The 14,494-nt window shown below is 39.6% G+C and overlaps 1 protein-coding gene across 1 annotated transcript in view; it reads left to right on the top strand.

Moving 5' to 3' along the window:
* Positions 1 to 14,494, top strand: part of itfg1 (integrin alpha FG-GAP repeat containing 1) — a 164,155-nt gene that overhangs the window by 53,441 nt on the left and 96,220 nt on the right. Inside the window, exon 9 of the mRNA XM_020648569.3 lies at positions 6,667 to 6,761. Coding sequence (XP_020504225.1) covers positions 6,667 to 6,761 — 95 coding nt within the window. The remainder of the gene's footprint in view (positions 1 to 6,666; positions 6,762 to 14,494) is intronic.

The raw sequence follows: 14,494 nt of genomic DNA, 5'->3' as shown, positions 1-14,494 counted from the left end.
TAATGTAAGAGTCAGTTGTCTTAAGAAGAATCAAGTAGGAGTATACATCTGTTTTTCTGTGAGACACCTCTCTCCAGGCAATACTAATGAAGTAAAAATGTGGCAATAGGCAAAATAAACCCTCCTAATCAAGCACCGTTTTGTGAAATCCCTCGCACTTAGAAGTATTCCAGTCTTCATGCAAATGACCGAGTCTCCCGGGTTTACAGTTTTGGAATCAGACATTAATTTGCACATTTTAATATGCAATTGGATGCAAATTTCACAGAACATCTGACATAAAAGTGTCCTTCATTTTCATTGAAGGTAAAAGCTGCGTCTCTTTCTTCCTCATCCAAAAATTATGCAAAAGTTGTACTCTTAATTAGAAGGGCCCACCCACAGTGATCCACACAATAATTAGCTCTTTATTTTTGAATATATTTTCAAAATGTTATTGTGTTGCACACATAATGCTGTGTATTGAATAGGCAATCCAAAAACAGCATTACAATATATTATACATATGAATAGCTCCCAGGGTGGGGGCGGAGACATGAGACAAAGAGAAGGTTGTTGGGGGTCTCTATTGTCTCAATTAATCGATTAATCAGCCAGTCGATAATATCGGCGGACATTAGCTTATCCAGTGGCTATCAGTATCGCAGTTATCGCTTATACGCGCTGATATTTCTAGATTTATTCACCAGTTAGATAGCAATTAATTTAGAGTTTCATTGTATTACACTAGTAGTCGTCTTTCACCAGCAGAGGGCGCTATATGGATTACAACGAGCACTATCACTCTCCAGAGTGTCAAGCGGTGATGCACGTACATGCGTAGTTACTTTCCAGTTGAGAGACCATCTTCTCTTCATTATATATCTTTTCCACAAGTGTTTGATAACTTAATTTGATGGATCAACACAATAAATGTGAAAATTTATAATTGATCTATTTCTACAGATTTCATAGATTTAAGAAAGATATCGGTCGATATATCGGTATCAAGGATATCGGTATCGGCCCAAAAAAATGCATATCGGTCAGGCCCTATATAAAAACTTGACAGCAAAGAGCGAACCTGAGGAGGCCACAATGTGAACACTCCTATGTTTGATATGCACTAAACTTTAGGTAGATCTGAACATTCCTGGTGTGGGCTGGATTTCTCTGAGTGACATTTAAGTTTTCTATAATGAAACTATGATACTGCATTAGAATTGGGAGCAGTTAAGCTCTAATATCACACTTAAAGCAATTATAAGAGTTGTTACATGGCAGCTATATAACTGTTCAACACCAGAGTAATCTACAGAGCTTTCATTAATTCATGCATTTAATATTTTGAGAATAATTAGGGGCATCTCGGCTTACGCTGCATTTGTAAGCTGCATGCTCACATTGATATGGATAACGAAGCATTTACTGAACAACTGAATTTAATATTTTCTATTGTGAGGCCGCTTCTCCTCTGACTCAATCTGAGATGACTCACGCTTTTTTACAGCTGATGATTGTCACAGGAGATCAAATGTCACTCATAATGAGATCTTCCGCACCTGAACAGTGTTGAGAAAGGGTCAGATCAGGTTTTCTCAGAGCTACAATGGTTTGCTCTCACTCAGATTTCCTCCAGGAAATTGCCACGTTGCAGTCACACATTCAACCAATCCTTGCAAATTCTGGGTGGCCTTGCATTTCTGTCCACATGCATATTTAATCAGTCTTCTCAGAAACAGTTGCAACTATTTTTGGCAAATTCACCTGCCCCTGCGATTTCATTGAAAACATGAAGCCTCAGGACGTTACAATTTTTCTTAAAAAAGAAAAGGGCCGCTGCAGAATCAGGCAACAATCACAGCAAAGCCTTTTTAAATTCTGAAAGAACTGATTTTAATATTTTCAAACCACTTTTGTGAGTTTTAGGATCTAAGACTTTCTGTAATTTGGAAATAAGCATTGCTTATCACTTTGTGTTCATGTCCTGGCTTCATAAGATGGGCAACTTCTTCTGTTGGAACTTGGAGCTGGCTAATAAATGAAAATACAAAAACAACCTGCTCTGCACAGGCTGTGATCCTTTGGTTCATAATTAATGATTCATGCTGACACAACCCTATTTCTGCAGAAATTGACACATTATTTTAAATACCGGTGATTACTGCATATTGATTCAATCTTCTGGCTTCAGACTGTTGAGTTTCTAATCAGAGATTTATAAGGTAAACTTCAAACAGTTGCATGACTTGCCTTCAGGTGACTCGTAGGGACGATGAGTTTTGTGGTTGAGACTTTTGGACTTTTGGTGGAAGTAATAACGTGTTACAGACTTCCTAGGTTAGAAATCTGATGTCTGTAGGCATTCCTGTATTTTTTTTTTGTGTGCTTTTTTTTCAGTTTTTATGCTTCATTGTTCTCCCTAAGGACAAGACCAATGTCATACCCCCCCCCACACACACACACACACACATACACACACACCCCCACACTCCTCTACAAACCTTATAACACACAATATTCTGCATACAGACACAGATACTCACAGCCCATAGGGTTTTGTAATGAGACACAGCCTTCTGCCAGCCTCCCACTTTGTGCATGTGTGTCTTATGATTTGCATTATTATTGGTGCTGTGTTGTACTCCATGAATGCCAATGTGTCACAGTGCATTTCTGAAGACTCTCTGTATTTCCTCTCCCTCTTTTCTCGTGTTGTTGTCCTCGCCCAGTTTCTCTCTCTCTACATTTCCTCGGCCCCGTCCTCCCCGCCCTCTCTCTCTCTGTTTTAACCCACACCTGCAGTTTCCTCCTCCTGCGAGTCTCTCAGCCAATCTCCATCACACCACGTACATCAGCAGGAGGGAGAGATGAAAAGCAAGAGGGAGGGAGGGAGGGAGGGAATGATGGTGAATAAAGAGGAGGAGAGAAAGAGAGACTGAGAATCAGAGGCGTTAAAACGGAGGAGGGAGTAATAGAAGGAGAGAGGAAAGTGAGTGACAGAGAAGTGAGCTAGATGAAGAGGAAGATAGAGGAGATGGGGGAAGGAGAGCATAACGGGAATAGAAGAGAGACAGATGAAAAGATAGATGAAAGAAGGTATTCATGGAGGAAAGGACAGGTGGGACAGAGGGAGGGAACATGATGTGTGTGCCGTAGAACTGTCAGTAAGCGTGGGAGACAGAATGGCAACTGAAAACCTCTATAGGACTGAATCAGCTCTCATTTTGTGGCCCCCTTTAATCTTCTCGTCTCTCCTTAATGTCCCTCACCAACTGCACATCTGTGTCTAACAAGATTCAATTGCTGCCCTCATACTCAGTTTTTTAGTTTCCTTCATCACATACAGAGTTAAGAGGTTAGTTTGAAACCACTGTCCATATCTGAATGTTTTTTTAGTCTGTCTGGATGTTAACTCATCCTCCATTTTTATTTCGCTGCAGTTTAAGAGTTTTCAAGAATTCATTCTAGTACTATGGAAAAGTTTTAGGACTGTCTGGAGACAGATTCTAATAAATAAAATATTTTTTTTAAAAGCAATATTTTCTGACCTTAGGTTCACTGGCACGCCGGCCAAGCTCCAATAACACTGAATCCTACATTTCCCATAATGCAGCTTGGAAATGTAATTATTGTTTGTTTGATAACAATTTTGGAAATGCTTAAATATTTATTTTCCAATAAGCCCTCAAGTGCTCCCACCTTTAAAGCAGGAGGATGTTTCCTTACTTTTCAGACGGTTGCATTTATCACTTTTTTTTTTTTCCTTTCGCCAGACAATGTGAGCACTTACAGACATCACTTCAACCTCTTGGAATTAGAGATGGTAGTGTGTTGTTATTTTAGTATACTACATGATACATTTTGATGATAACTCGAAGGTCTCGAACACTCAGAACCCAAAAAGTTTTACTCAGTCTTATCTCGGTCTCAAACTTTGTGGATTCCTGTTTTTAAATCAAGATCGGTCAAGACCACCACTGAAAGGCTATTTTTCCACGTCATCACTGTGATTAGAGGGAAAAAGACCCTTTCTAAAAGAACAAATAACTTTAATTAATATGTAGCTTGATTTTTATCCCCCAGTTACAGCCAGAGTGTGTGAGTGACACGCCCCTGCACACAAGATTATGATCTTTCAGTGTTATTTATGGTCTTGTCTCAGTCTCTCCCTGCACTTGGTCTTGACTCGATCTCGATCCCTAAATGTCTTGGTCTTGTCTTGGTCTCTCCCTGGTCTTGGTCTTGGTCTTGACTCGTTCTCGATCCCTAAATGTCTTGGTCTTTTCTCTGTCTCGGAGCACTCTGATCATGGGTATGTCTTGGTCTCTCCAGTGTTGTAGTCCAGTAGTGCAGCTGAAGTACAAAGTTGGACGTAGACTACAAAACTTTTGGAAATAGACACAGCATGAATGAATGATTTGAAGTGTTCCGTCTTAAAGAGATTTCCTCATGACATATCTCACCAGCAGTCCTCTCTTTCTATTTTTCTTTGTCCACTCTGAAAAAGTCTTCTTGATTCTTTACACTAATTTAAAGCAAATGAAAAAGAAACTGTGTATTTAAAAATGACCACAATCCATCCATTCAACCACATTATGACTTTCTTTCTCTCTGCATTCTTCACCTAGGGTCAGTGGGAAAATATGGAAACACATACATCTTACTTAAGAAGTAATTACAAAGACATTTGTCTGACATGATCTGAAACATATATATGGTAACAGTTCATTAAAGGGCTTGTTGACTTTTCATCTTCGGCGTCATCTCTCCTTATCCTCTCACATTTTCTCCCTCTCTCTGCCTCTGGCGAAGTAACTGCGCTGACAGCCACATTCAGTTTCTCCTCCTCCCTGCTTTGTACTGTCATTCATCATCAGTGTCATTCAGCTCTCCCCCTCCACATGGCACAACATCTGTTTGGGAGTGTTGCGCTCGGCCCCGTTGAAAAGGATTCAGATAAACTGTGCGATGAGAAATCTGGAAGCAGTTACACCTCTTTATGCCTCCAGTCAATTTACGTGCCCACCCCTGAACACAGCGTGTGACTGCAGTGAAAGTTGAAAAGCTTTGCAGCACACAACATATCAGATATTTGTATTTAAAAAACAATCTTTATTCTGGAAACATGCAGGTAATGCAAATGGTGGAAATAAGTATGTCACTATGACTCAGTCCTATCAAAGAAAATGTATAAAAACCAGTGCAGCAGTAAGTGGGTGTGGCTTAGATGTAACAAGGAGTCTTAGTGACCTCTTGGTCACACAAAACTAAAACACCAAGGAGCCATTTTTTTCAAGATTTATTCAAGGACTTTTGCCTTTATTTTGATAGGACAGTGGACAGAGTATGAAATTGGGAAAGACAGTAGGGAATGACATGTAATAAAGGAGCCACAGGTTGGATGAATCAGCGTCTTCTGCTTGGATATATATAGGGGGCGCAACCGTACCGCAGGGTCAATTGGCGCCCAAGAAACCGCTTCTCTTAGGAAAACAAGCCGAACATTTTTGCAGTGTTTGGTTGATGATTAGTGTTGGTTGAGGAGTTCAGCTTTGTGATAATAAAACCTCTAGCTCAACCTTAAGAGACATTTATCAATGCATTCATAGCTTTGAGGCATAAAGTGCTATCTCAGCTCACACAGTGTGTGTATGCTAACTGGTAAAGTTAGCTGTTGTCTGGGGAGTCTAGATGTCAAATCTTAATGTGAACCGCAACAAAATCAATCTTTAGAAATGGTGTCAACATTTTCTTTTATATGAATTTGTTTTTGTTGAGATTTTTTTGCTTTTTCACACTCCCTACTTTGACATCAAATATTCCATTTGACTATTTAAGCCAAATTTATAGAGGCTCTATGTCACGAGTGTGCTTTCAGATAGGCCTTTTTTTTCATACTTCAGTGGATCTGTGCACCACTCTGCAGCTCAAATCTGTGCAGTTGAACTACTGTAAAGAAATGTAAAAATGTCTCTGCTTTCCACTTTCCGCTACAATGTTTTCATATGCCGACCAGTTTGGCTTATAATATTTCAAAGACTTAAATGTAACTGAAAAAAACAAAAACAAGCCGAGCACAATGGTGTCTTGTTTAGCTGACGTAAATTTAGTTAAAGTGGCTGTGTGTGTGTGTGTGTGTGTGTGTGTGTGTGTGTGTGCGTGTGTGCATGTGCGTGCGTGCGTGCGTGCGTGCGTGCGTGCGTGCGTGCGTGCGTGCGTGTGTGTGTGCGTGCGTGTGTATGTGAAGGTGTGTGTGTCCTTTGAAGACTGTTGTTTAGATTCAGGATGTTCTGTCCCCCATTTGTACTGAAGTGTGAAACCCTGCATTTCATTATGATTAAAATAATTCACAGTGTTAAAAATCAGTCGAGAGAACAGTAACTCAAGCTCACTGGCATTATTAAAATGCATCAAAGAGATGACTGAGGGCTGCTTGGATGTGTGTTTTCTCGCAGGAAAGAAGCAGGTGTTCCTGTGATCCGGCTCACACATGGAAACAAAAACTGACAATTGTTTTTGTTGCCAGATTCTGCGCTGTGCTCAAAGTCGACTTCAGAACAAATCAGTGGCATTCTGACGGAGTGAAAATATATTTTTTAAATAGCACAGTTTTGGAAAACAAAGGATCACTCTTCTCACTGCGTTGCTGATTCTTAATCTGATTCTTTCTGTCTGTTCCTGCAGATGGTGACGGATCCCAGGACCACCTCCTCCCTGTGTGTTTGGATGAAGCCTGTAAACGCAGTGCCATCTACCTGGCAAAGCCATACTCCAAGACGGTACGGTGACCACATGTGACCATAGTGTGTTAGAAGTAATTATGATAGATTAGCTAGTTTCTGTCTCAGTAAACCACTTTATTTTTTTCTATTTATCACTCTTCTTTGAGCCTTACTCAGTTTTAAATTCTTTCTTTATTCAACCTTATGTTAAAATCTGTTCAGCTTGAGAACACTGTTCACTGCTCAGTCTGACTCTGCTTTTCTGCTTTGTTCTGAAATGCTCTGCATATGTCATCTTTTCTACTAGTTTTTTTCCACTGTCTTACAATTAGCATAGACTGGACAGCAAAAACATAGATGTCACTTTGACTGAATATAAAGGACTCATACTCTACATAACTGTATTAATATATGGTTGAGTTAGTAACTCAGTAAGGAATGAAAGTCTCTTAAGTTTCTTACAAATAGCATGAACACTGTGGACAATTTCCATAAGGGTCCCTCATTAATCGATTTATTAAATCTTTGATAAAAATCTATGAATGGATATTTACTATTAATGTATGGTATCATATCACATTTAACCAAAACCTTCAAATTATAACGCTGTTGGGAACAAGTTTTCTATTTCTGTCTCTAACTCATTCTTATCAATTTATTTTACTCTTACCAACAATAACACATTAAAAACACATGGACAGAGTTAAGGAATCATTTGTAAGCCAGAAGATAACAGCAAAAATGTTGCATTTGAAAGAAGTGTTCAAGAATTATTCCTGAAGTCGTACAGTGAAAGAACTTAAGGCAGAGTTGAGTATGGTGGCTGATAAGTGCAAATGCGCTGCAACATTTCAAATGATTTTCATCAGGGAGAAGTATCTCCAAATTCAGAACTGATGCAAAATAAAAAAATGCATTCTTAAATATATTACTGCAACAACGTAAACATGCTGCAAACATTCTGCAAAAGCAAGATCAAAAACACTCAAAAAAACAGAACACACATGCAAGAGAAAATTTCAATATGCCAGTTTACCTGCGCTGCTCCTATGAGATGCCATCTGTCCACTGTGCTTGGTTACATCCAGGTAGTAGAGCAGGCCCTTTAACCAGAGCTGACGAACTGTCTAGCGGCAGGTGGCTGCGATACAGCTAAGACACAACATTTGACAGGCATTGTGGGTCTCCATTGATAAAAAAAATACTGGGTAGTAATTGTGACTAACAAGGGTGATGGCATTAAAACGTTTAATCAAGTGTCATGGCTATGTACAGGTACCTTGAAATATAGACCTCCTTATCACACTAATGGACCCTACCATTGTTCCTGACTTCTTAAAGAGTGTACTTGCATCTGCAGAAAAATGTACCATAGCCCTGCTAAGTCCAGAGTCTTTGTTTCGGTGAAGACAACCTTGATCTTGCCCATTCTGTTCTCCTTTAAGTTCTTCATCACTTCTTATTTGAGCTCTTCTTTGGAGGAAACCCAACTCACCAGTGGCTCCAATGCAAGCCAGAGCACAATGGTTAGTCTATTTCAGGGCGGCATTAAGCACGCTGCTCGCTGTGGGTTAGGGGGCTCTTTGCTTAGAAAGACATCGGGCTGATTCAACGGGTGTCACTTTGTGTGCAGAGGCATGCCAGAGAGAGGTAATAGATATGCACACACACATGCAGTCCCGTTGTCAGATTAATGTACACACACAGAATACATGTGCACAGACACTTTCCCTCACAGTTGCTCCTACACTTATATGAACACACACACAAACACAGCATCACAACCTACGTACCATCTTGTGTGCTTCTTTTCCTTTAACAGCCTACCATTTGGCAGGAGGCGTCCCTCCTTTTTTCCACCCTCCTCTCTCACCACAGAACCAGCTTCTGTGTCTAAAATAGAAATATTACAAGCTTATCTGCATGTCCGCCCCCACACACACACACACACACATACTTAGAGACACACAGATGCACGGTCCCTGTGGACATGCGTTCTTTTGTTTGCCTGTCAGCAATGTACAAAAAAAAAAAAAAGATTGAAGACGGACGTGAAAGGAGGAGTAAGGAAGGGGAGGAGGAGGGAGGAGGACTTCTCTGCACTGATGACTGAAGTGAACACATGTTTTCTTCTGTGTCACTGTGTTTGAGAGACAGCGATCACTGTAAGAGAGACAGGCGGAGTGAGGAGGAAACTAGCCCCTTGTTCAGCTCATGCCTTGATTAAACACTGCTAATAATTTACAATCATAACGATAAGCCTTTTAAAACTCACACAAAACATACATGCAGTTTGTCTGTCTGCAGCACAGAACTGATCTTATCCGTTCTCTTTTTTAGCCATTATTATATCCAATTCTAAACCGTGTGTTTGTGTGTGTGAGTGCCCGTGTTTAGGTGTGGCGCCTTGTAACGGTGAAGAAGACACTCAGCAGATGTTTCCCTTAGAGGTTTCTGCCCACTGACAATGACAGAAAAAAATTAAAGGACAAATGTAAAAACAAGGAAAGAGGGAATATTGGAGATGAAAAAGGCTGATGTCTAAGATGTCTACGGATGCCTAAGGAGGCACAACAAAGAGTGAATTTTGCTTTCTAAGATTTTTACAGCCAATGCTAGCAAGAGCAGTGCAATGAGTTCAATATGTAAAAGAGCCATGGAAGGGGAACAGGGGATACATCAAGCTTTAACAGACTCTGTTCAGGATGCATCCAGAAACACTAGTGAGATGCTAAATTTAACAGGACTGTTGATAACGTAACCGTTGGCCAGTTGCTAGCTAACGGGGACGCCGCTGGGTCCAAGATGAAACTCGACTCCTACCAAGACTCGGGTAATATCGACTGAACTCGTATAGGACTAAGGAACTTTCCTGGCCTTGGGGTTCCGACCCCAAATGAGTGAATGTTATCTGAGCTTAGTATGTGCTTTGCTAGTTTTCAGAATAACTTTGTTTAACAGCAGCCACATTTCCTTCATGACAACCAAGTAATTAAAACCACTAATACAAATGCAGTTTCATACTTCTCAGCAGAAAATATGACCAGTTCACCAATGAGGGGAACTGGGAAAGAGATTTGCCATCAAATACTCAACAAAATTATTTTTTAATTACTTTATTTGTGTTCAAAATGTAAGTTAGGTTTTGGATTTCTACTCAGCCGTGTCTGATCAGGTTTCAGAATCAAGGAATGCAAAAGGAAGGTGAAGTGAAAGGTATGGTCAAATATGTCTTTTCTTTTTCCAACTTTAAAAGGAACATGCCATCGGAGAGAATAGGAGTAGAGAAAGCTGAAAGAGGAATAGATACCAAGAAAATGTATACAGTCAAAGACATGATGAGAAGCCTCCGGGTGTGAATGGAAGCCCTGCTGAGGAGAAACTAGTGTGAGCCTGTAGTTCATCTCCAAACAGCGATTCAGTCCTCCCTTCCTGCGGTCTCAGCCACAGCTCTGCCTCTACCTCTGAAGCAGCTCCAGGCCTGCAGCTCACCATATTGAAGGGAACCACGGGAGGGAGGGGGGGGGGGGGGGGGGGGCTTCAACAATCTCTCTGCCTCATTCTGTGTCCTAGCAGACACACACTGATCACTTTAAATCACCCGTATCTTGCTCCCACATTCTGTGACACAATTGGATATTTCTGCAGAGAATAATGTCATTGCATGACCTTGGGTGTTACACCTGTCAAGCAAATTATAGCGCAGGAAAGCAAACAGAATGTGACTTGGGTCTATTTTCATAATCACAGTGGAAAGACCTCTTGATCGTCAGAGAATTTGCTGGCATGATTGTGTTTGTTCAAGAGCTTGCTTTATTTCTCTTTTGGAGTAAATAGCAGATCATTATTTTCAAGCCTTGATTAAATGGCTTTAAAAGTCGACTTTTCCAGTCAAAAGAAATAATGAAAACAGCCCCCTTTGAAAGCTTTGTTTATGCAACTTTCAAAAGATGGAAAGCTACAATTTTAAAGTATCTTAATGAAAAAAGCTACCAACCCCAAACGTCTCCTTTCTGTTTTTCCAACAGTAAATAAAGCGATTTCAAATTAACCGGACTTCTATCTGACAATTACCATGATTGCATTTAGTCCTCAAGAGTCTGGTGTAAGAGACGGGTCCCTAGCAACAGCCTGCCCTTCATAGCAACAGTCTGCTATCGAGGAATAGCAGACTGTTGCGACGTGTAATCGGGCAATCAGAATCAACTGTTTAACACAGCCGTGTAATATCTTCAATTAGTGCATGGTGCAGTTACTGTATATGTAGTTTTGCTTACTTATTTTTCATCACTACCAGAGTATACTTTCTACCCTGCTCAAACTGGTTTTAACAGTTTAATGATGATGGTTAAGTTAAGTCATGGATGTAAAATTCCCCAAGTGCATCTTATCCGCTCGTCCTCTCTCACATACATCAAGAGACGCGTTTCACAGCTATATCGACCCTGTAGAATGACACATCCCTTGTTGAACCAGTTTATGATCAGCTGGTCAAACCTAACAATAAATACAGTACATGGTGATCTGAAAGAGCTGTATTGTTTTATGCATTTGTTCTATAAAGTAAATACCATTAAGGAAGGAAGGAAGTTTCTTGTCATTGTAGTAGTCTAAAACAAAATGAAGTATGGCAATTTCAATAGAAGCAGCATTGAAAAACCACAGAAACACAAGACAAGAAGACAAATATCTAAGGTTTGCATACAAACTTTAAAGTCACTGTATCATGGATAGTCATGTGTATATATCTATCTCTGCTAATATTGTACCAGACATATTCAGTGAATCTTCAACATAGTGACACTGTGAATGAGTTCAGTTGAGTAGTGAGAGACTTGTAGGGGGAGGTAGGTGCTGAGCACAGGCTGACACAGCTTCCTCTCACACTGTTCACTCAGCATCAATGAGTGAGGGACCCTAAATGGCTACTGTGAGGACACAGGCCATCTCCGCTGAGTGTTTGCAAAAACAGAAACAAACAAGAGTTGATTGGCTTTGGGGTTATTGAAACTGTTCGTTTGAGCAAGCTAATGTTCTTTCTGAGGCGTAAAGCAAATTGTCCAACTTCTACTTAATATGACTCTAAGCTTTTTGATAGAGTGTTGTCAAAACAGAAAGTTTGAATTCATTATGTAGTGAACAATGTACTCTGTACTTCATTTAATACATTACTTTGTCTTTTAATAGTCATTCCCTATAAGGCAAGTATAACTGAATAGTCCCCTCTGATAAAAGTAGAAGTATTTATTGATCTTCTGTACTTAAGTCAAATAAAAAAGTCGAGGCTCTAAAAACATATTGTGCTTCTCATCAGCGCTTCCTGTTGCTCTGTTATGAAAGTTGTCTTGCAGCACTTCTGCTTCCCTTGTTAAAGTATTACACTCTGTTCTTATTTGATTTTGTTTAAAGAGAACATAAAAACAATGGAAAGGAACTGTTTGATTAGCAGCTCCAGACCTGGAAATCAAACCCTTGAAAAATTAGTCCAGGTGCAAGAGTGCAAGGAAAAGGAAGAGGATTTATTTCTCCTTCACTATTGTTGATACCAAAGTAAATATTGGAAGTCTAGCCTCTAATAGATTTGATTGGTTGGTAAAGGGAGGAGGACATTGATGAGCACTATGTTGTTCCAAAAGTTAAACTGTTTTCAACTTATTTCTGTGAGTGCAGCTGACGCCAAGGGCATTTTGCTGAGCACTGACCATTCTGACCCGTATCGGTTTTGTATAGAAAAACGGTGTTTCCTGGGGAAACGCTGAATGTTAAAAGTAGCCATCTAAATAACTTTTCTGATTCCAAACTAAACCTCACATCATATTTGGAAGACTAATACACTTAAATCATTCTTAAAATAATAAAGCTAAATCAACAAAATGTAACATTAAAGCTTCTGTGAGGAAATGTAATTTAGTATGGATCTTGGCGACGCCTGTGGACAAAGCAGAATGTCTTGCCTCCTTGCTTTTATCCATTTGGCCACCAGTTGTACCTGTGGGTAACGGACAGGCGCTCTTTCTGGAGCTCTTGTCCTTTCATTATTTTCATTATGTAACGTCTGTCCTGGATGATACGCACTGATGGATGCTCGATGCATTGTCTTTTTCTTTTGTGTTATTGTCTCAAGCATTTTGGTCGACATCTATTTGGATGTTGGAGAGGCTGTGTGCAATAATTCAAAACGTAATAATCTACAGTTAAATCATGTTAAGAAGTTGGGGGTTCCTCAGAAATATAAAGACTTGGTAAAGGACAAATACCTTTAAACTTAAAGTAAAGTTATATTTTACTTCTTTCTATCTGCATCTTTTATTGCATGCTTTGCACATTTCTGTGTTTATTTGTCCCCATGTTAAAGCCTCCCGTTTACACACATGCAAAACACACGTACCGCCCCCATGAAGGCCTCGGCCAGCTGCCTGCTGATGCTGCCCAGACAGTGTAAGAGTCAGCCAATGAGTGCCAGACAGCCTCCTCCCAGTCATGCCAGTCAGCTGGTTGGTCAGTGGTCAAAGAGGTGATATTGACAGCAGGTAGCAGCGTCACCACCCTGCTCAGATGACACATAGACATATGGTCGCCCTCCATCTCTGGCTCGGACTCAGGCCACCTTTTTTCCAGGGGCAAACTGTGACCTCATTTCCTCCAAAACATCTAATAACAACTGTACCTCGGTATTTGGAATAAACACCAGTGTAAGGTGAAATGATATAGTATTTTGATAAAGTTTTCAAATTTGTTTTAAGATTTGATTAAACACTATCAAGGGCTTCAGCTTGGAAATTGCCATATACAGAAATGGTTTGACATTCATATGCACAGTTTGTTTTCCAACCTGGAGTTCTCTAAGAGCAGTGGGACCAGCCTTGTGTCTGGACACTAGATATAACAGCAGAGCAGAGTTCTTTAATCTGAGACACAACTCCCCAAAGGAGTAACAGAGAGGTCAAAGAGGAGGTGAAATATTCAGGTTTATCTTGGCATCCTGGAGACGAAGTGATGTTACTCGTCGTATTTCATCGCGTTCACATCAACAGTAAAAGTGGGAAACAGCTCACAGTGGCAGTAAAGGTTCTTTAAACTGTGTCCCTGTTGCTGTTATTTATGTGAAATTCTACTTCTTTATAAAGTCTTAAATGATTCATAGCTGACAACACAAGTATGATACAAATATGTCCAGATTTGGGGACATTTCATGCAGTCAAACATCCACATTTACTCTCTGAAAAAGAAAACTTTAAAGAAGCACTCCTGAATATATCATCACATCATCAAGATTTCCTTGGTATTAAAGTAAACCGGTAATACTTTTCTGTGTAATATAACTGCAATTTTGTCTGAGAGGGCCCGACGGTGTCAGACTATTAAAAAACAAACAGCAATAGAGGCTGTGAGAAATGAGTTCAGATTAGCATAAGAAAGAAACTATTCAAACATTGTATATGAAGAGGAGAGATTAATTAATGTTATTCTGTAATCATAACATACATGTTATTCTTTAATTATAACACATGTTATTCTGTAATTATAACATACATGTTATTCTTTAATTATAACACATGTTATTCTGTAATTATAACATACATGTTATTCTGTAATCATAACATACATGTTATTCTTTAATTATAACATACATGTTATTCTTTAATTATAACACATGTTATTCTGTAATTATAACATACATGTTATTCTTTAATTATAACATACATGTTATTCTGTAATTATAACATACATGTTATTCTGTAATTATTGGACACATAATCAAAGCCAGGATGACATGTTCCTCACATCAC

The sequence above is a fragment of the Labrus bergylta genome, chromosome 3 (assembly GCF_963930695.1).
Source record: "Labrus bergylta chromosome 3, fLabBer1.1, whole genome shotgun sequence".
NCBI classification, from domain to species: domain Eukaryota; kingdom Metazoa; phylum Chordata; class Actinopteri; order Labriformes; family Labridae; genus Labrus; species Labrus bergylta.
This window is presented reverse-complemented; position numbering and strand designations above follow the sequence as displayed.